The 23737-nt window shown below is 43.3% G+C and overlaps 1 protein-coding gene across 1 annotated transcript in view; it reads right to left on the reverse strand.

Moving 5' to 3' along the window:
- LOC138492254 (acyl-CoA dehydrogenase family member 11-like) overlaps nucleotides 1-23737 on the reverse strand; it is a 1439352-nt gene that overhangs the window by 201421 nt on the left and 1214194 nt on the right. The window contains exons 11-12 of the mRNA XM_069619296.1: nucleotides 3613-3705; nucleotides 3419-3526 (exon numbers count right to left, since the gene is read on the reverse strand). Coding sequence (XP_069475397.1) covers nucleotides 3419-3526; nucleotides 3613-3705 — 201 coding nt within the window. The remainder of the gene's footprint in view (nucleotides 1-3418; nucleotides 3527-3612; nucleotides 3706-23737) is intronic.

Raw genomic sequence — 23737 nt, forward strand, 5'->3', positions numbered from 1 at the left:
CCCCTCCCTTGCCTTGTCACGCCTTGAAACACTTGTGTATAGGTGCATTATGAATGCCATATCATATAAGCATCATATATCAGTGAATTGCCCTTTGACCAACCTTCATTGTGGAGCAAATTCAGCACAGGGCCATTTAAGGCGATTCCCAGTTTTTTCCTGAAACCAATCTGGAACTTGGAAAGCCAACCTGACTTTAAAGCCCATTGCCCCAGATCAGTAAGCAATAAAGAAGCAAAGGTTATTAATTGAAATGCATTGATATTTTACTTTACATTTTGCAGTGCATCTGTTCCATTGATTTTAACTTCTTTTGTGATTAAGTGTATATGTAGATAGTCTCACTTTGAGGCCCTCAACTGTGTACCTATATGTTTATATACATGTGATTAGGGGTTATATCCTTATCTTCAATTTTATCTTCCTACTGTGTTAAAGGTCTAATTCCATCTTCCCTCTTTGTATAGTTGTCGAACCTGCACACTTGTATAGACCCCCACCTTGAACTCCTTAGGTTGGTCTTGCCAAGTATATATGGAAATTAAGTGGACTTTGTCATTTTACTGTATTGCTGTAAAATTATGTCGCATTGCTACCTATCTGTAAATATTGTAAAATTGCTTTATCTTGTCTTTTCATAAACTGTCTGCATTTTAGTAATATGCAAGATTAGCACCCAGCTCCCAAAGGGCTTGGAGCGCTCTATAAATAAATAAACTAAACTAATAAATGTGTGTATTTTTGTACTTTGCTTTGTGAGTGGTTAACTGTACTTGTACACTGAAGACCATATGTCCTTAAATTTGCCTTATTACTGCTCAGTCTACGTTGCCTTGATAGAGTTTGGCTAGACTAAAGGCCTAATTATGAGTTTGGTGGTATTAACCCTGGTAATCCCACCAAACTCTTTTACCGTTACCTCATGGAGTATATGCTGGGTACCCAGAAATGTCCACCTCATGGCAAGTTATGCGGACGGATTTTTGTGTTATTCCCAACTTTGGAGTCCTCAAGGGCTCCATGGGGTCTGGTATTGCCGGCATGTGGTAATAATCGCATTTGCTACAAAAGAGTAACAAAAAAACAGAAGAGTTTTGGTAACAAGTTTGGAAGTGGGGAACAAACATACACCAATAGCAATTCAAGGATATTTAGACACTACCCCCAAGCTCACAATCGGGCCCCAAAAAATGCTGAGGTCACCAACTTTGACTCGGTTAACCCTCCTACAGGGTTGGGTCTGAAAATTCATCTTAAGAATTGGTGCTCATTGGTGGGAGAAGGTGTTAAAGAGTCAGTGAAGCATCAATGGAGTGGCCAACTATTATTCGCACCCAGGGAAGGGTGCTGAGCCAAATTTGGTGGCTGGAAAAACAGACGAGAACACACATTCTCAGCCTGCTGTTTTCAGCCACCCAAGGACCTTTCCCAGGTGGTGCCATATTTGTTTTTTTTAATGTTGGGCGGCAAGAGGGAGGCTCTCTGTTGCCCCACCCCCCAAACAAACCATACCCCTTCACCACCCTCTCCCTCCCCACTTACCTGCTGGACCAGAGCTTTGTGCTCCGGTCCCGGCACCCCTACCTCTGCCATAGAAATGGAAAAGGGAAGACCCCTTTCCCTATGGCGGCGACCATCTTGAATTACATTTTCTCATTGGAGATTGAGACCCGGGGTGTCAATGGCTTTCAGACCCGCTGCGGGGGACGGACATGGCCTTTAATGGCCCCCCAGCTGTCGCTGAGGCCTTCGTTTGGGTTGGCAGGCTGTTAAAGGCCATGTCTGCCCTCCAAAGGAGGGGTGAAAGAGACATTCTGCATACAGACCTTTAAGCAGTAAAGTTCGAGAAAGTATACACTACAAAACCCTTTAGACATGGACATGCACAATCTACATTACCTTCATAGAGTTTGAATAAACTGAGTGTCAAATTCAATGTTCTCCAACAAGTCTGGTCTCTCTGAAACAGACTGGTTCTGGAAATACAGCTTAACACATACTTGGAAAAGGTTTAATATTTCCATATCCTGACCTTCATCATCGCACTCCTCAGGCGAGCCTGGAAGTCTGATGTACCTGTCCTAGAAAGTGAAATAAAAGCGTGTTTTCCACTGTAGGATTCAATGCTTACACCACACATGTACTCTTGGAAACCTTCTTTCAAATCTGCCCATTTCAATTGGGAATCCCCTGGCACAGGTAAGAACAAGGAAGGACCAAGTATGTTTTGTTGTGCCATGTTGTTCCTAGGTTGTGGCTAATTCAATTAATGTTGATGTACCAATTTGCACATTGGAAATAGTGTCACAGTAATTTCTCTTTATTCACTTTGCCCTCTTGAAGATATCACTGGGATAGCAGGTACAGTTTAAGAATTACATACAGCATAGTACTAAGGCACTAAGAACCCAGCAAACAGCAAGCAAGCATGTGCATGTCTGATGGCCCTCTTGAATGAAACGTGTCGAAAGAAAAGGAGACACTAGTGGCAAAACCATAGACAGCAGCCGGCGCAGCTTTATCAACCACATCTTGGGCATCTTTTGGAGTCAGTGGGCCTGAAAGAACGGTGGTGGTAAAACCACTGCCACCATTCTTTCTGGACCGGCTGATTCAGACTCCTGCAGGCGGGAGGTGTCACTCCCGCCAGGTCTGACCTGGCGGGTTTAACACCACCCGTCTGCAGGTGGACATGGAAACACCGGCTCCGTCATAGACGGACCAGTGTTTCCATTGTCCCCATGCCCATGGAGTCCTAACGGACACCATGGGAAAGGGGACTTACAGAATTCCGCCTCCGGAATTCCCGGGTCACTGGGGTCGTAATGCCCCAGTGATTCCAGGAATCACGGAGGCGGAATGGTAATACGGGTCCGGCGGTAGCCTGCCGGTTTTTCCGGCACGGTTACCGCTGGACTCGTAATGAGGCCCAATGTTTTTTTTAAGTCCAAATGTTGCTCTCAACGTTTGTCCACCATTGACTGGACAAAACTCCCAACATTGAACAAAACAATGTTTTAAGAATAGCAACAAATAAAGAAAGAAATATCCAAATTCTAGTTCTTGAAATCGGGGCTGACCCTCTTAAGCAGGGAGAGTTGGTTAGCATGGGGCAATGCTGTTAGTAAACTCTCGGCTGGCGTTCTATCGCCTTCAGAAGGCAATGTTGTGAGGAAGCTCATGGATTTAGACAATATGTCAGTCAGGTACTAGTGACAGTGAAACTGTTATTAAATCTTAATATTTCTGGTTTACAATACCTCTAATTAGGAACTAGTAGACAGAAGCCAACCCTGTTGCATGCACATGACACAAACATGATGTTTCTGGACAGGCATTCACGGCACAGGATAACTATAGCCATCACATTGTGTACTGGTACAAAAGTCAAGAAAGAATTGCTCAGAACGAAAATTACCTGGGCTGCAGAGGTGAAAGCAGTTAGCACATCTCCCTGACTCTTGGACACAGAGCGCAGGACATCTAGTGATAGAATGTTGGTTGTGCCTTCCCAGATTGTCAGTACCTTACAGAAGAGAGAAATTAAATTGTATAGAAGTCTATGCTCATCAGCCAAAAAACGTCACTTTTTTTTAATTCAAGCTTCCTTACCTGTGCGTCACGGATCAGGACTGGTAAACCTGTGTCTTCCATGTAACCCTGCCCACCAAAACTCTCCAGGCCCTCCGAAATAACAGCGATTGCCTACAAATAAAGAAATATTATGTGAGTACATCAAAAATGACCACCAGCTTCTTCCAGGAGAAGACATTGGACCAGAGCCTCAAAAATCAATGTAAATGAAAAAAAAAACAGAGCATGGGCTTTTTGTGAATTCATTACTGAAACACACAGGTCACCTTATTCTCAAAGGTGACCTGCATATTTTAGGAGGGCTGGACAGCGGCACAAAGATGCACAGTCCACCCACTTTGCATACACTAGTGTTAGGAGCGCGCTCCCATCAACCACGCATTTCACTGAGACAGGCTGTTAATGGGTCTGTCTCTGAAATTCTAAGGCGGTCCATCCCTGTTTGGGGGACGGAAATGAAAGTGTGACAGCGACAGCTTTAAACCGTGAACGAGAGGCAGAACAATTGTTCTCAGGAATACAATCACAAAATGTAGGCAAACCAGACAGTAACACCAAATCTCTAAAAAATGTATTTGAACAATTGGAAATTCTTTCCAAGAAAGAATTCTCGATGGTGGGACGGGACTACCTTAGAAAAATATTTACAAGTGGACAGGATACCGAGAGGCATGCGAATTTGCATTTTTCCTTTCTTCGCGTTAGATAACATTGAGGAACTGAAAGATTGGGAAGAATTACTAATCACAACTTCCAAAGAGATGATGCATCGAATCATTATGAACACCAAAATAGCACATAACTCTTTGGTAAAAGAAACTGAATCAACCAAAAACGCAATAGAAGATTTAACTATACCGGAAGCAACTTTAAAAAATGATCAGATAATGGATGATTACTTATCAAAATATGAACATGAAATCAAAATTAATTCCACAGAGACGAATTAGATTATAAATTCAAAAGAGTATATACATTTCAGAGAAAATTACCTAACAGGACCAATAAACCAAAGAGCAAACCAGCCTCCAAAATAACCCAAATACCCATAGCATCACTCCCATCATCAGATGTGGAAACAAGTGAAGGAGAAGGCGAAACCTCACAATCAACAAATAAAACTACATCAGAGGCAGCATCCACATATTCTTTTTTCGAAGAATACAGAAAATACAATTCCCATACCAATTATCTCAAAATTCAAACAGCCAATCCCAACAAAACCCCACCACAAATAGTGGCCCCTCAAAAGGGGCAGAAGGGGGAGGGGAACCATCAAAAGAAAACGCAAAAAAACAAGGCGTTCTGACAAGATCGAAAACCCATCAACAGAGGAAAGTCTATTTCTCAATCTATCAGACAAACAATGCTCCTCAGAACTAATATCACCCTTAAATAAAGGTTTATCTTTCTGTCCAGCGAACCACATGGATTATTTTCAAACCAATCTTGACATATATAAATTCAGCAGAAGTCTCAAGTTGACATTTTTTTCCGCATCCAACAGTTACATTAAACCTATTGAAGAATCAGAGATTCCGTCTGAACTCACTATACCACATTCATTGGGCACAGTTGATTTATTGAACATTCAAGAACTGGAAGACATACACACAGTCAAATCACTTGCATCAGATCTTAATATCAATACAGGGCTAACAAATTGCTCAATTAAAATGGAAATCCACATTTTATCCACAACTACCTATGGACAATGTGATGGACATCTTCCAAAAGGCTGCCTTAAAAGACCTACGTGATAAATAATTAGCCAAAAGCAAACCATCTATAATCCAACAAAATCTTACTTTGCAGGAGAGAAAAGCCTTAAAAGAATTAAGTATGGATGAGACAATCACAGTCAAACAAGCAGAAAAGGGGGGAAAATAGTACTTCTAAATACCAATGACTACATCAAAATGGCACAAGCACATTTGGACAACAGTGATTGCTATGAGAATTTAAAAGAAAATCCACTACCTAATCTTATACGAGAATGGAAAAGCTCAAGTACACATTGGTACGAAGAAGGGCTGCTTTCAGAAGAGGAACACAACTACATGAACATTTCTCACCGTATATTGGCCTGCATCTACTTTTTACCTAAAATACATATAAAATATGAATAATTTCCATCAATCAGACCAATCATAAATGGTATAGGTTCCTTAACAGAACCTATATCTGGATATATCAACAAACATTTACAACCTTTGGCCACAAGTCTGGCATCTTTCATCAAAGACACAAAGGACGTAATTCAACAGTTTGAATTAATAAATTGGGAATTGAATTTTACATTTGTGACATTTGATGTTACTGCTCTGTAGACAAGTATACTACATAAAAAAGGAAATTAAACAACAAGAATTTCTCAAAACCAGATGAATCTCTTATCTCATGCAAAACAAAATGATATGTGAGATGCTTAACTTCACGTTAATCAACAACATATTTTTGTTCAATCAAGAAATATACAAAGGCAACTGCCAAGGGTGCTTAATTTGCCCCAGTTTATGCTAATCTCTATATGGGAGCTTATGTACTTCATGCATGACAACATTCCTCCTTCACTAAAGAAAATCAAGTGATTTATTGGGGAGATTTATTGATGACATTCTAGTAATGTGGAATGGAAGCAGGAAATCACTTATAGAATATCATGAATACCTCAACAAAAATCAATCCAATCTCAAGTTGACTATGGAAGAAAGTCAAGACAGAATTCATTTTTGGACTTGGAACTGTATATTGACAACAACCAAATCAAATCTACACTCTATATCAAACCAACGTCTGGAAATAGCATCTTACATGCTAAAAGTAATCATCCCCAACATATAATGTACAACATACAATAGGGAGAGTTTCAGAGAATCAAACGCAATTGCATCCAAGAAGAATTGGAAAAACATCTTTCAATAGCAAAAACCAAATTCAAAGAGAGCTTATACCAATGAGCTTTTTAAAAAAAGCATACAACAAAACAAAAAACAGAACCAGGGCAGAGTTGTTACAAAACAAACCAAAACAAGACTAATGAGGCAAAACAACCACTAAGGTTCATCACAACATACAATGCAGAAGCTAATCAGCTCAGAAAAAGTCTTAAAAAACATTGACATTTGTTATTATTAGATGGGGATTTAGCACCCTATCTGGAACCCTCTCCAAGCATTACATATCAAAGCTGAAAATATTAAACTAATTCTGTGCCCTTCACATTTTGTCAAAAATAAGAAGATCAAAGGCAGATCCGATGTGGCAATCAACTAATCTAACGGGCAATTTCGAATGTGGCAACTGTAGCATGTGTCAGTACTAAAAAAATGGAAAAACAGATTACAATGCCAAATGGTCAAAAATACATATTGAAAGACTTCATCAATTGCAACACTAAATATGTTGTTTATGTGATTCAATGTTCATGTTCAAAAATATATATTTGAAGTACAATACGTACACTAAAGACCAGAATTGCTTAACATTTGAGGACCATAAGAAAAAAAGATTCAACATATCCGTTGAGTAAACATTTTGAATCAGAACATAATCCAGATCAAATAAAAGACATTACATTTTATGGTTTGGAACATGTGGAAACTCCAGAAAGAGGAGGTATCAAAGACAAACTTTTAATAAAGAGTGAAGTGAACTGGATAGGTCTTATGGATTGTTGCAATACAGGATTGAATTCAGACACAGAGATGGGCCATTTTTTGTAATTGCATGCTTGTAATTCCTTTCTAACCTTACAAAAGAAAATGATTTTGTTATGCTACAAAAACTACCACTCTTTATTATCATCACTTTTTTCATTATATTCATTATTCTCAATTTATATTCTATATTTTTTGCGCATTAAATCATTGCATTATCATATGTAATCATTTGTGCTGAAACACTCCAAAATTATTATTTTGCTTATATACCGGACTAATCTTAATTCATACATAAAATCATGGCACTACTTTTTTCAAAATCATGGAATTCAAAACAAATGGTAAACTAATTAGCAAATTGCATTTCCAAATAAAACTCACAAGTTCAGAAGTTTGACATTTTTATTAAAAGATAAATCGCATCTGTACATCAGCATCCTAATCCAAGATGGATGCCGTAACGGGATGACGTGGGCATACAAATCGCGCTCCCAAGCCGTTACGTGATGCATTAATAAGGGCCATCTTGAATCAGTAATCGGTCTCCATTCCGATGCCGAAACCAAGTACAACCCAAAGGGCTTAGTAGCAGATTACAGTGAGGTAATAACGTTTACAAACTATACGTTTTACCTTAGAATAGATCACAATATAAACAGACTCTTGACAAAAATACATATATTTTCTCCAATGGTCAATTTTGAAAAACAAGTGCCTAGCGGCTAAATATAACGCAAAAAAAATGCAAAAACAAAGTCATGAAAAGCTGAAAAGGAACGAATACAAATGAGACCCAGACATTCAAATTGAAAGACACCATCAGGAGAATACTAACCAGACAAACAATCACATTCTATTTTTGAGACAGCACAAATGTAAGTTTACATAATTCTTAATTGAGAATTGCCAAAAGTTTGTATTTTGGGTAATGTGAAATGATGTTGATACAGCGGTAAGAATGTGTCTCTTGTTCTTATATGTTTTAGTTATCACATAAAAGCCTCCTGAAGAACCATTATAATGAATGGGGAAAAAAGTGCCGGGGGACAGTGAAAAAAAATGGATTCTACGCAAATTGCTTTTGGTGGATCATTCACAAAATTAATGAACATATAAAAAAAATTGAAGTTAATGGAACGATCATTATAAATCCACCAAAATTGTTTAAATCTCGACTTTATTAGATTTTTTTTAATTAAAAATTGTGTTTGATGCAAAACAACTTTACAATTTATAAAAAAACACAAACACTTTTATGAATCATTAAAACTTACATTCTATACAGTTTATAGAAACAAACAATACAATTTGTGAAGACAAAAAGTATACATATCTATCATTGACATTTCAGTACACTTATAGAAGAACAAAAATCTAATTTAAGAAGACAGGAGTACAAATATCCATTATTGAGATTTCAAGTCACTTATGGGATTTACATATTTTTCTACGTTAATCACTAGAAAATGACAAAGATAGCATATCCTGACTAACAGAATTTAATATCTAAAATGCAAGATCAAACAATAAATTCTTACTATCATTATTTGGCAGTACTATCATCATATTATGACTTAACTTCATCTAGTTTTGTTTGAATAAAACATAAGAAACGTGTTAGCGCTATGAGCAAGGTATTGTTATCTCCCCACATACAAAAACACCAGAATAATTCTAATGAAAATGTTGAGTCGTTTACCAAGTATTTGCTCAAGTTAGACAAACGCTGTGCTTCAAAAAATGGACAGTAGAGTATTAGATGTTTTAACGTTTCTGTTTCATTTAGGTTGTGACAAAAGCAACATCCTTGATCAGAAAGATTGACACGATTATCATGCCAATACTTGGTTTGTTCGCGGGTGCTAAACAAGTTAAACCTAAATCTCAAACATTTGTCTAACTCGTTCGCTAGGGCAAAACTTTAAATAATGCATCCTTGGTATGTGCTTGTGTCTAAATTTGGCATATTTGGATAGTTGTACATAATGTGCTGATTGATCCCCAGTAAACACCCAATCAATTTGCAGCAGTTTTTTCTTGACCTGACCTGGTCAGTAAACTAGATCATACTCAACCATTCCTAATTCTGTTAGTGTATCAAGCATTTGGATTTTGAATGTAGCCATGGAACTCGGAGACTCCTTATTTCTCATTTCAGCGAGATCTTCATATAAGGAATTTGCCGGAGGTAACAAGATTTTACTAAAGTTGTTGAGTCTGCACCATTTTAACCGACTAGCAGAGTTGCATTGATCGTAAGAGAATTGTACCAAGTAATTAGCGAATTTGTAGTTGTTAAGTTATAACCTAAATATGTAAGACCCACTTTAGATTGAATTGATTTTCCTCATAAGGTCCAATTATAATGATCACCTTTCTTTCCTTCTTTCCTTTTTTTTTTAACTTGAAAATATAAGAATGTTAGATTTCTGTGCATTAGTAGAGAGATTATGTTGGCTATAAAACTCAGCAAAAATGTCAATTTTTGTCTGCAGACCAAAAGGCGTTCTGTCAAATAAGATCACGTCATCTGCAAAAGCCATCCAGCTAAGGCGTAGACTACCCAGCTTAACCGGAAAGGATTTTTGACCAAGCCATAAATCGTCCACGTCCGCCAGGTAAACATTAAATAGCACGGACGCCAGGTTGTACACTTTTTCGATGCCTATTTCTGTAGAGATTTTTTCAGTTAAGGAGCCAGCTTGATTGGTTCCGATTTGGTAATTCGTATTCTGATGTAATGAGGTGATAATGGCTATAAGATGAGACGGAATACCAATATTAGCCATCTTCGCCCATAAAATGGTTCTAATTACGCTATCAAAAGCTGAGGATAAGTCTAGAAATGCCATATTTATAGGACCATTTATGGACTGGGTTGAGGAAGCCAACAAATGAGACAGAATAGTCCCATTTAATTGCATGCCCAAATGTTTCCTGAATCCAGTTTGGCAATGTGAGAGAATGTTACGCGTGTTAATGTAGGAATTCAGGTTGTGTAAGATTAATGAGGCAAAGATTTTACCAGCAACATCAATAATCGCAATAGGACGATAATTTGCTGGAAGATCCATTTATCGCTTTTTGTATAGCGGAATGATAAGTGACGTGAGCCAAGAACTAGGAATACTCCTGGTTTGAAATACAATGTTGAATCGCCTTTTGAGAACTGGCGCCCAAAAGTGTGGATCGTCCTTCAGAACACACGGTGGGAGCCATCAGGACCAGGCGCCCTAGAACTTTTCAGCCTAGTAAACGCATCATAGATTTCATTTAATTCCCATGGGCAATAAAGAAGGATGTCTTTGGAAGAATCTTGAGTATTAAACTCACAAAATATATGTGGACAGGAGTACTTTAGTCTGTAGTATTGCACCCAGGTATCACCCGATATTGAAGATTGAAAATCAATTTGATGTTTACCGATTGGATTTCTAATCATCTTCCATATTTGCCTAGTGTTTTTTTACAAATGATATTTATGATCCTTTGATCATTTGTTAAATAAGCTTCAAATTTAATATTTTTGATCTCATTTTTATATGATAAGAGGATTGATCTTTTTGTTGGAAGATATTCACTAGCAATATAATTCAAGTTTTTCAGCTATTGATTTTGTCGATCAACTATGTTCTTCTTAGGATTTGTGTTTACTATGTTAAGAAGATGATGGCGAATCATATTTAATTTCCATCTATCAATTTGTAAGGCGCGTTCATCTCCGATCTGGTTAGTGGAATATACCCAAAGATTGCGATTAACTAAACTGTTGAGTTTCCTGCAAGTTGCGGGATGCCATTGCACCGAAAGTATCTGCCTATCAATAATAGGCAGAGTTAGGTTCAAATCAACTTTATAAGTACCAAATGGCATAGCTAGTGAACAATCCAACAAAAGATGATCACTATTCCCCGCACGAACTAGTTTGAGGAGAGCTGCCGTCATAGCTACTCGATTCGATAGTACAACATAGTCTATATAAGATTTGAGTCGGCCTCTCTGCCAGGTAAAAGTATTGGCTTGGATGTTGTCGACCATTATCTGAAGGTCCCAATCCTCAAATAATTGAATCCAAGATTGACCCTTAATCTGCGAAGGAGAATTAGAGGAATACACACTATGCGCCACATGAAGCGAGGTGTTAAAATCGCCTCCAAGAATGATTTCAAACTTGGCATTAAATAAAAAAGTGTTACGCTCACCTGGTATCCACAGGGACGTCACTCAGCCGGGTTACTCGCTAGTATACTTAGCAGCTTTGCCCAGATGTGGTCTGCGGGGAAGGTTCTGCCTGAAAATACAGGAGGACTGTGTTCAAGACTGACCGTCCAGGGTAAGTATCCTCCCTCCACCCCTGTATGATTTCAGCCCCTCTGGGGCCCTCTCCTCACCTTGTGGTAGAGTTAGGCGTGCTCTCCGTCCTGCCTTCTTTGCAGGGGCGTGTTGTCTTTTGTGGGCGTGTGCGGTCCAGCTACTTCACTGACGCCGGCCCGTTTGATATTTTTCAGGTAGGTCTTATTGCTGTTCTTTAGTATTGTTTCTATCCTGCATGCCTTTCTTTGTTTAAAATGTCTCCCTTAGGTATGCAGAGCTTCTGCATGGAGAACTGGCTTGGTTGAGCCCCGCTGGTAAATGATGGCGCATTAAGAGCGCTTTGATGCGGTAAGTAAGCGTTATGCGCAGCGCTGCAAAGTCTTGCCTTTGCTAACCTGTATTTTCCTTCCTTGTAGGTCGCGGGGTTCTTCAGCTCGAGTGGAATGCCCAGAGTGGTGCCAGCCGAGAGGCAACTAGCCAGGTAAGCCTTTTGAGCAGTTCGTAATTTGCAAATGTCTCTACTGCTTTCTTTAATGTTGTCTCTATCTTCCTGTTTCAGGTCGTTCTGTCATGGAGGCGTGCAGATTCGAGAAAGCTGTTCTCAGGAGCTGCGAGTGGCGAAAGATGAAGACTGCAGATAAGATGCTGCTGCTAATGATGTTCCTTTTGTCTCCTTGCAGGTTCTGCTTCTCTGAGGTTCGAGGGGAATAGCTGGACACGGTGAGCGTCACGTTGCAAGCTGCAAAGTAACACGAAGCATGTTGTCTTGCTCGGGTGTGGTTTAAATAGCCCCAACAAAATAGTCCTGGTAAAGTAGTCTGTAGGCTACCACACCCAAAACACTAGACTGCATAGCTTGGTTCCAAGGACCCAAGCTATGTGGATGCTTCCAGGTTGGCTGACAATATAATAAAGTAGTTCCCAAGTACATTGTTGTTCATGGAGTACGAGCCTGGCGCCATAGGCGCCAGGACTGGCCCCATGAGGGCTTTTAAAGAGGATGCCAGGCTCTAGAGACCCGAGTCCTGACTCCACCTGGCCAATGGGTTTGCCAGAGGGGGTTGTGGGCGAGGGTCGTGACAAAAAGCTTCAATTAAAATTGCATTGAGTTTGAAGATTATGTTTTCAATAGGAATCGAGTCTGGATTCCAATATAAAGAGATAATTAGAAAAGATTGATCAGGAGTCGAAGACAAAGTTAGGTGAATTATCAGAATTTGAGGGGAAGTTGCAACAAAAAAATAAGAAGAGCAGTCAATGTCATTTTTGATCAAAACAGCCTTACCCCCTTAAGGATATTGGAGGGCAAGAAAAATGGTACTAGTTCATTGTATTTAATCAAGTTTCAAGGATTGAGCAATCTCAAAGCAAACCAGTACATATCTATGCATCTCCATTCCACAATTCAATGAATAACAATACTAGGAATAACTCGCCATCAATTGCTACAGGCTGCAAAACTTGATAGTTTTAAACCATAGTTGCCACACAAAAAAAAATTGAAATCATGACAGGATCAAAACAGTATAAATTATTCACCGCAGTGACTAACGTAGTCCTAATCCATAGTCCTGTTTCCTCCATACTGTATGGGCGTCCCTCGTTAGAGACGGGAACGGAAACCTTTTCACGAGAAAAAAACTGTTTCCCCTTTAAATGTAGTTGCATGTGGGGACGCAGCCCTGGGAGCATGCGCTCCCCTGACTCCGACCACCGGCGCCACACTTCAGTCCCCTTTGGCACATCGGTTGCATTACTATTGCCTAATAACACTTTTTTTAAGGGGGAGGATGGTGGGAAGAATGGAGGAAAGGGGACTATGGACTAGGAGTATGTTAGTCACTACGGTGAGTAATTTACAATTACTCCTACATCCCGTCCCTTATCCTCCGTACTGTATGCGCGATTACCACTGATTAAAGCCCTGGGGAGGAGAAACATTGCAACTCCTAAGAAAACAAGTTCTTCAGGACCACTTGGCCAAATGCTGTGTCTGATCTGGCACTGGCGTCCAAGCAATAGTGCTTGCAGAAGGCTGATGAGGCGGCCCAAGGGGCCCTGCTGATTGTTTGCCATGTGTGAGAAACCCAAGGGTGTTCTCACGAATAGACCGCAGGGATCCTTTGTTCAGGTGGCCTGGGGAGGGCAATTGCGCTTGGTTCCTGACCCTGGGGACAGACAAGCGAGGGACGATCACCTGGGCAAGGGGTCCTTGGGTAATGCGGGAGGAGCACCCCCAGGAGCAGCATGGTTTCCCCCCCTTTCTGACAAAACCCTACCCGACATTTCCTCCACCTTCACAGGCTGTTCCGCATCCTGTCCCGTAGGCCCCTCCCCAATTCCAACAGGTAACAAGATAAGGGGGAGTCGTAGGGGAACCACAAAAAGGACACTACAACTCCCATAATCCCATTCCACTACTTAACTACCCAAGGACATGGATGAAGAGCATCATGTGGCGAGTTATGAGGATTACCCATAGGAATCAAAGCGCAATGGATTCCTATTGGCAGTCTCTATTTTGTCCCGATAAAGTCAGGGAGAGTCAGGCAGGGCTGGGCAACCACTCACACAGGACTCCTGTTAATTCTCACAGAAAGTATAAAGGGTGGAGCACACAGGCACACTGTGAGCGAGTTGGGGATGCTGGATGGTGCACAGAGGCCAGGAGGGAAGAACAGCAGCTCGAGGAACCTTGGAAAGCCTGGAGGAAGGACTGCCAGATCACTGAGCCTGTGAGTACAGGGGAGGCTGCAGTGTGGCAAGGCAGCTGTGACTCCAGGGAGCCAACCCAGTGAAAGCTGGGGTTACTGGGCAGAGCCCAAGCCAGTGCTCCTCCCCTGGGTAATATACTGAAGCCCAGGCCTTTGAGGGGCAGCTGGTGAGACCGTGACCTCAGAGTCATCCCTTTGAGACAATTTGCTACTCCCAAAACCACCAGAATACTATAAAGGGGAGCTGGCGAAGTGGGAGCAAAACAAGAGTGAAGTATTGTGGAACTTAAGTTCAGAGACATTTTTTTGTTGGAAAACCTGAGGAATGTGAGACACAAGAAGGAGCAGGACGACCGATCGAGGGACAAGAGCGAAGGGTAGGGAAACCCTGAAGATCCCTGCAGGAGGTTGCTGCCTCTGGGAAACCGTGAAGGATACGCAGACAAGAAGAAGCCTGCATTGTGTTTCAAAATGCCAGCGACCCTCCCGGGTGAACGGCAGAGTTGGCGAGGCAAGGCCAAGCCTGTGGTATCCACCTTGACTTGTGAATCAAAGGCACAAAGATAAGAAAGGAATGCACACAACCTGTGTGTTAGCGAAATATATGAAAGGCTGGTTTGTGTCAAGGAAAGATTGAAGCTGCAACAGTTTATCTCACGATTGAAGGTTGCGGGCGTGCAGATGAGACGCGAAAGGAAGCAAACCAGTAGTGAACTTTAAAGTTTACCGATAACTGTGAAGCCAGTGATCCAGATAAGCAGAGTAGTCCATCGAAAGGAAAAGGTCCACTCGAAAGTCTCCGCGAAATGTTCGATGTCTTGTTATAAGGCGACAAAGCTATCAAAGTATGAAATGCGCAATGGTCAAGATTAATCTCGACGTAAGGGGAAGTTAAAAGGGGATTGCTTTAAGAGAAAGATTTCTTTGAACTTTTCTGAGTATGTTATGGAACTACCAAGACCAAGAAACACGGGGGCAAATAAACAAGGAAAAGCCGAATGGAAAGTCAAAGTGGTCTTGCGGAGATCTATGGAAAAAGTCTTGCACATTTGAAAGTCTTTGACATCAGTGAAAGGTCAGACCTGAATGAGGGAGACCGTGAACACAAAATAAGTTGGGGGTAGGGAACAACCCCTAACGAATGTGAATGAAGCTTGGGGAGGAGAACCACTGCAGGTACGAGGTCCAAGCCCGGCTGAGGGAGATCTATGTTGAATCAGGTACTTTATGTTGAATGGTCTGAGCCGGCTTGACGGCACCTACGTGAAATTTCGTTGAACTGTGAAAGAACCTTTGGTGAAGCGGGCCTCGACCCATGTTATGAACTGCCTTTTTTTGATAACCTCAGCCAGAGTGCGTCACTCTGTCCACAGGGGCCACCTTACTGCGTGCTGTCCAACATGGGGAGGAGAGCTGACTCAACCACCTTGATACTTTATGTTATAACAGACTTTCCTTTGCATACACAATCCCCTTTACAGAATTCTCTTCTAAGAGATCGGGCAGCCATAAGGTTCTGTTAGTATAGGATATTTTGATTTGACAGACTGACTAGGACTGTGTCTTCTTTATTATTTGACGGTAGAGACTACTCCCACCATAGCTATAGGGCAAAGTAGGAGTTTTCCCAACCCTAAGGATTTAATAAAGGTTTTAAAACTTACAACTCTTGTGTCAGTGTCATACTTGCGATACCATGCATTCATCATACATGGCACGCTTCTTTGCAATGCCACTGCAGTTGCCTTGGCTCTGACCGCATGATTGTGTGCATGTTTGCTGTCAATTTCATGCATTGCCCTTCGTAAGCTTCATTGATGGCCAACAACATATGGAGGCTTTGGACACCTGAGTCCTTGGTTTTCACCTTCCAAAAGTGATAAACAAGGCATCCGATTTGGAGAAGCCTCGAGTCCTGTCCAGGTAAAATCTCAGCGCTCTCCTTACGTCTAGACAATGCTTCTTTCTTCGTTCTTGGGAAGACGGTTGGAAGGACTATTTCATCACTGAGGTGAAACGACACGACTTTTGGGAGAAATGAGGGGTGTGTCCGTAGCAGCACCTTCTCCTGATGGAAAATCATATATGGCTCTGATGCCACTAGGGCCTGATTTTCACTAATCCTGTGCACCGAGGTAAGGCCCACCAAGAGCACAGCCTTAATAGTGACAAATCTGATGTCTACGGATGCCATGGGCTCAAAAGCTTTATGGGCCAGGGTGCTCAGCATCACGTTGAGATCCCAGACTGGGTGTGGACGCCTGACAGGAGGGTACAACCTTGTTAGTCCTGCTAGATGCCTTTTGACCAACGGGTTGGAAGTGCAGAAAATATTCTCGCCAGAGTTTTTGTTTGCACCTATGGCTGCTGGGTAGGTGCGGCTGGTGTCAACCTGCACGCCCGAGTGTACCAGATGGGTGGAGGACAGCACATGGTCTAGAGTGCACCTTAGCGGGTCCATGCGTTTTCCCTGGTCCATTTGCTTTTGTATTGAATCCTGGTGGCAGCGCTTCTCGCCCCTTGGACATCATCTAGGTTGTCCTGTGAAAAATGGAGGTGCTGTAGGGTTACGTGTTCAGGAACCAGGCTGCGAGGCTGAACCTTTCCGGGAAGGGTTGGACAACCCTCCCCCTCTTCCTCCTGCTGGGATAATAGTGGATCCGGTTCACTGGATGGGGAACTGGTGGTCGATTAGACAGTCGCAAAAGCTCAGAGTACCATGGTCTGGCAGGCCAATGTGGCGCTATCAAAATGAGACGCAGTCGATGCGCCTCCCTGGCCTGGCAGATACCCCTGTGTATTAACAGAGTCAGTGGGAAAGCGTATGCCCACATGCCGTCCCACTGCAGCTTCAGAGTATCCCCCAGTGAGCCTCTGCCCTGTCCAATCAAGGACACAAACTGGTGGCACCTCCTGTTGAGCACTGTGGTAAATAGTTCTATCTGGGGATGACCCCACTTGTTGAAGAACTCCCCAGGACCCTTTTGTTCAATTGCCACTCGTAGTTGTCGACTGCCAGTTTGCTGAGCCTGTATGTGTAGGTTGGACTCCCCCGGCAGATGGATGGCCGAGAGCCATTTGTTGTTGGCCAAGGCCCATTGCCATATCTCAATGGTTAGTCTGCACAGGAGTGGCGATCTAGTGCCCCCTTGCTTGTTGAGGTAGTACATGCAGGTAGCGCTGTGTCGGATGCAGACTGGGCTGTTGATTGGGAGAAAAGCTTTCATAGCTAGTCATATGACCGTCATTTCGAGCCAATTTGTGTGCGTCTTGGTCCCCATTCGACCATATGCCATGCACACTCTGGTTGTTCGGCGTGGCTCCCATCCCTTGAGGAAGCAGCCGTTGTAATGGTGTACGTCAGCCTGGGCTGCCTGAATGGTTTGCCAGCTTCCTGGCTCCATGAGGCTGAGAAATGTATCGGGTACCACCAGGAGGCAAGCTGCCATGATCCTTAGCAAAATGCTGGTACCACCATCCGGATGTCAACCCCCATACTGAGGAAATCCCCTTAGTCGCTTTGATCGCTGCAACCTCGTCCACAATAGGGAACATAATTTCTTCTTCGTGTCCCAGACTAGAACCAAGAGGTCAAGGACTGTGTAGGCTGCAATTACGACTTCTTGAGGTTGATGGAGGACCCCAGTTCGTAGAGCGTATGCATGAGGCTGGCTTCTGTGGTCTCGAGTCCCGCTTGCGATTCCGATCAAACCAGCAGGTCGTCGAGGTATGTGTGGACATGGCGGCCCTTTGACCTGAGCAGCGCCATCACAGTATTCATTCATCTAATAAACATACTTGGGCTGAATTGCAACCAAATGGGAAAACATTCAATTGAAGTGGAAACCCATGACCCGAAAGGAACAGTGGGCCTGCCAAATAGGTACGTGTTGTTACCTGGTACATTTTTGATTCTGCACTTTCAGAGATACATCGCATCTGAAGCAGGAAGACTGGCCTAATGATTTGGCATAAGGACTGGCCTAACATCTAACAGCCAAGAAAGCATGTCGCAGATAACAGCAGCTACTGTGGAATGCCACAGGCCTCAGAAATGGCCATCCATAGCCCTCCCTCTTCGAGAACGTACACAGCTCTGAAGCTGCTGGCTGAAGTCCCATGGTCGATAAGTTACGAAATGTACTTCACCCTCTCTTCGGCGAAATGACCTGTTATGAATACGTTGGGAGGAGATGAATATGTAGCTTGCATTGTACACAAGTATGTGTTAGGGAGAATTCTCTGGTAAGGCTAATTTCCCAAACCTAGTGAGTCCCCCAGCAGCTTTGCTGGATTTTTGGGGTTTATTTTTTTCTCCTGCTAAGAGTGAGACTCTTACTCCGACTCTTAGACATGATTTGAGGTGTTCCTTTGACTTTGTATGTGTTTTATGGGCTATGGGGTCCTTTACCCCATAGGGCTTCATGTGTTTTTGGTGTGTGGGTCACACAGCACCCTCCGTGCCGTAACCCAGGGGTGTCGTAGCGACCCCCAAACATAGACTCCATACCCTGGGACTGACTACTGTCTCCCAGGGCATGTAAAGTCACCATTGGCTTTACTAGTCTCAAATTGTGAACAGAACCAGTACAAACCATCATATTGTGGACGTACTGGTCGTGGCAATTCGATTGCTCGGGGGTCTGTTATTCGAGGGGGCACTGTCCAGTCCCCCCCGACCGAGTTTTGGCTGGTGGCAGTGGATACTACTTTTTTATATTCGACCGCGAATATATTCCTATGGGATTTCCCATTGTTCGAGGCTACCACTTTTTAAAATAGCCTCGAACATACCGCCGGTTTATTAAATTAATATAAAATCACTGGTTCGTATTTTTTGCCGAAACTCAATTCCAAAATGGCGTTTGTGTTCGCTTCTGTGACTCCAACCCTAGTCAGGCCCTTTTTTCCACTTTTTGGCGGGCTTCTCCACAGAAGCCTCCAAAAGTGGTGCCACTCTGTCTGGGTACCACAGGGGGTGTGGGAGGGGGTTTAGGCACCCTGGACTGAGTTGCCTCGGCAACTCAATTCGTACTCTTGTGTGATTGGCCCAAGTGGTGAGACGCCCGGCTCACCACTTAGCATGTTTGAGTGACAGCTAGGCTGAATGAATGGGGGTTTTCTGCATATAAGCAGGGCTTTGGGGACTGGAACTTCAGAAGTCGCCACAGGACCTAAAGAATCCGAGGAGGGAGAAGCTGAGCCGACCTGCAACGACGACACCACCGGTGGAGCCCTGCTGAACCGTCTCACCACTTTTCCTGACGACAGAGGAGATCTCCAGTCCGGAGAGTCTTCTTCCTTAGACTGGTGGGGATAACCAGTTTGCCCGTCTTTTCGCCTTCCTGGAACATCTCGTGGCCGCCTTGCCTGTGCCATGCACCCCGGCAACCGGAATACCACGGTTTACCACTACCGCGAAGAAAAGGGTAGTACCTTGTAACCGGAAAACTCCGCGGCTGGTTTCTTCCCTGGCAGTGCAACGACCTTCAGCTTTCTTCCACGTCGAGATCTTCTCTTCCTCTGGACAACGCCGCAACTTGCACCCACTGCCAGGATCAACTGCCCCCGCTGGAGGATCCTCTCCACTTTCAAGGTACTGTGTCCGCCTGGCCTCCCTCGCAATGGTCTGTGTGGGGTGACTCTTAAAGCCTCCATGTGCCACTTGGGTTGGCCCTAGTCTGGCTAACTGAACTTTTCTGAGCTGAACTAATTCTTTTCTGAACTCCCTGCAAGACTGTTCAAGACTTTTAAACTGTGTGATCTTGGGCGCATTGGTGCTCTGTTCTCTCTAAGAGGGAGCCTGGCCTCTGAACATTTTGCTCACAAGTAGACTTTGACTTTCCTGCCTTGCTGGGTGCTTCTAAAGTATTGTGTTGTGTGCTTTTCCCAATTGCTGCCTTTTCCCTCCCTTTTCCTAACTTATTGGCGTGCCATCTTTAGTTAAGCGCTCACCTCTGTCTGGAAATAAGTGGTGTTAACTAAGACTTGACTAATAAGGAATAAGGGATGTACATCTAATAATAGTGACTGCGTGTTGAATTTACTTACCTCTTTTTGTGCTAGTGTAATTTACAAGTGTGTCTTTAAATAAATAATTATATACTTTTACACCAAAGCTCTGGCCAGTGTTTGCTTGTGCTACTGTGTCTCTGTACCTATTGTGTATACTCTGCATACTGCCTAACTCATCTTGAGAGAAGTCTGACTGCTCAGCCAGAGCTACCAGGTAAATCTGGGTGGTACAGACTGCTACCAACTGGGTTTACTGCCAACCACCTGTAGTCCTAAATCTTTTGAAGTGGTCCCTAAGGGAACTGCACAGGTTTCTGCCCAACACTGGTGGCAGCGGTGGGATTTGTATTGAGTATACATTTTAGTTTGCTTATAGATACCTTAGTGCAACTAACCACAAAGCTTAGCACTAAAGAAGTTATTTTCTAAACCTGTCAACTATGGAAAGTTATAGTCAAGAGTCCCTTGCTACAAAAACTGCTGATTGTTTAAGAGTTCTCTGTAAGCATAAGAATCTCCTGACTAAAGGCAAGAAAATGGAGCTAATAGAAAGGTTGTTAGCAAATCAAAGTCTGGATGGTGGTTCAGAGGAACCTACCACCCCAGCAACTGTAGATAACAGCAATGATATTGATATGAATGTTAGTATTGATAACTTTGAGTCAGAAGCAGGAGAGGAGGATGAAGATGATATAGTTGTCTCTCCTGGGCCTCTTCCTGCCCTGCCAGCTGTACCTACTGGACCTTTACCAGGTCCCACACTTAATCCCCAGTATATGGAACTAGAAAAAATTAAGCTTGAATTAGAATTCAAAAGAATTAGTGCTCAAACAGAACAACGGCACCAAGAACTAAGGCTCAGAGAAATGGAGCTCAACCATGAGCTAGAAATGAAAAACGTGTCTGTGGAAAATGCTTCTCTCTCCGAATCCTCTAGGAGTTCCAGTCCCAAAAGACCCCGGATGCCTAAGGAGTTGGTGGGTATGTATGAGCCTAAGTTGGATGTGTTGGATTGGTTGAGTTTGTTTCAATATATTCATGGGCTCCAGAATATTACAGGAAATTAGTTACTTTCCTGGTTGTTCTCTAGGCTCCCCCCTGTTGCAACTGATGTGGTAATGGAGTTGGGGGAGGAGGATAAGAAGGATTATGAATGTGTGAAGCTAGCTTTGATAGCTAGATTTGGGAAGACCCCTTCCCAGTACCTAAAGAGGTTTAGGACCCTCAAAAAGCATGATGGTACCCCTTGGGCTACCTGGGTGAGTGAAAGTTTGAAGAACTTAGAGGGATGGATTAAGGGTTACAAGGTGAACACTTATGAGGGAATGAAGAATCTTGTAATGTTGGAGTCAATTTATGATGCTTGCCCTCCTGAGCTCAGACAGCACTTAGCTGATTCAAAGGAATTAGATTCCAGGAAACTAGCTAAGGCTGCTGACTTGTGGGTTGCCAACAGGGCTATTCACAAGGACTCTGGGGTAACTCAGAAAAAGGATGAGGGGAAACAGCCAAAAAAGGACTCCAAATAGAATTCTAATAATTCCAATCCCAAAGAGGGCCCCAAACAAAACAATGGGCCTCATTACAACCCTGGCGTTGGACCATGGTGCCATTAGCACCATGGTCCATGCCGGATTCCGCCATGGTGGATGGCGGATTTACCGCCCCATTCCAAGGTTGGCGGGGCGGTAAATCCCCTTTCACCATGGCCCCTTCCCCATTCCCATTGTTGGCCCATAGGGCTCAATGGGAATGGGGAAGGCGCTAATTACGGCACCGTAAATTACGGTGCCGTAATTAGCACCAAGGTCCCTTAGCGGGTTGGACTTTAACGCCTGCAAAAAGCAGGCCTTAAAGTGTGAATCGGGCGTTAAGGGTTTAACGGCGCCGCAGCCTTTTACGGCGCCGTTAACCCCTTAACGCCAGGGTCGTAATGAGGTCCAATAAGGGTAAACCACAAGGGAAACGAAATCAGAGTTGTGTACCTTCTGGTGGTAAACCAGAAGGAGGCCAGAGCAAGCCACCATTCCAGAAGGCATTTGGTAAATGCTATGTTTGTAGCTCACCTGACCATTTGAAAGGAGATCCCAGATGTAAGGGTAAACCTTCAGGGGTTCAGCTGGTCTCCTTAGCCTTCGCTCCAGAGGAGGAAGTACAAATGGCAAGTGGAAACTTTCTACTGCTGGCTGACGAACCCATTGGAGTCTCAGCCAGTGTTTTAGTGTCTCTGGGTCTGTGGGAACAACAGAATGGAGTCTCAGCCAGTGTTTTAGTGTCTCTGGGTCTGTGGGAACAACAGAATTTAGATGTCTATAACTCTATCCCAGATAATACTAAAGAGTATTATAAGGACAGTGTCCAGGTGAATGGTCAGGAGACTCCTGCCATTAGGGACACTGGGGTCAGCATAACCGTGGTGGAGAAATCTTTTTTTCAGGCTGAGGATGTTGCTAAGGCACCCAAACGCCTCACCAAGTTAGCTGGAGGGCCTGTGCAGATGCTTCTCCAATTACCAGTTCTCATCCAGTGTAATGACATGACTGTGAAGATACCTGTCAGCATACAAAGTGAGGTACCAGGAAGGGTTCTGTTGGGTAATGACCTAAAGACTCTTGGGAGTAGCGTCACATACCCCGAGACCTCCTAGTAAAAGGTTACAGGAGCTAACCAGACCTGCAAGGGAGAGAACCATGAGAGGTACTCCCCCAGGAGATGAAGAAGAAAGATATCACTCCTACCCCACTGGAGATACAACTTGCTATCACTGAACAAAAAGAAGCAAAGGGGAAACCCAAGACTTCTAGGAAACAGCCAACAGCAAGCAATCCAGTGCTTCCAACAAGGACTTCCCCTAGGTTGTCCAAAGTTACACCTGTAACTCCAACTCCAGCTGAGGCTGACAGGGAGGTACAACCGTGTGTGGTTGAACTAGACTCTGAAGAAGAGCTAGTGGAAGGCCAAGAACTCATTGGAGATCTGGATCCTGTTGATCATCCTGAGCTGCAGTCTTTACTGGCAGAAGGTGGACCCAACAGGGCAGACTTCAGTAAGGGACAGAGAGAATGTCCAACTCTGGAAGGTCTTCGCCAACAGGCAGCTTCTCAGGCTGATGGGCAAGAGCCTGGGAAGTATAGGTTGCACTGGGAAGATGGCCTCTTCTACAGTGAACCAACTGAGTCTGCACCTGGAGACTACAAGCGGCTTGTAGTACCTCAAGAAAACAGACAACAGTTCTTGCAACAGGCCCATGAGATTCCTTTGGCTGGTCACTTGAGTTTCAAGAAGACCAAGGAAAGGCTCTCACTCTACTTTTATTGGCCAAAAATGGGGGCTGAGGTAGATATGTTTTGCAAGAGCTGACATACATGCTAGACTTCTGGTAAGGTTGGGTCCAAGAATGTGGCACCTTTAGTGCCTCTCCCAGTTGTGGGAGTCCCA

Source organism: Ambystoma mexicanum, chromosome 10 (genome assembly GCF_040938575.1).
Source record: "Ambystoma mexicanum isolate Mex_15411 chromosome 10, UKY_AmexF1_1, whole genome shotgun sequence".
Classification (NCBI taxonomy): domain Eukaryota; kingdom Metazoa; phylum Chordata; class Amphibia; order Caudata; family Ambystomatidae; genus Ambystoma; species Ambystoma mexicanum.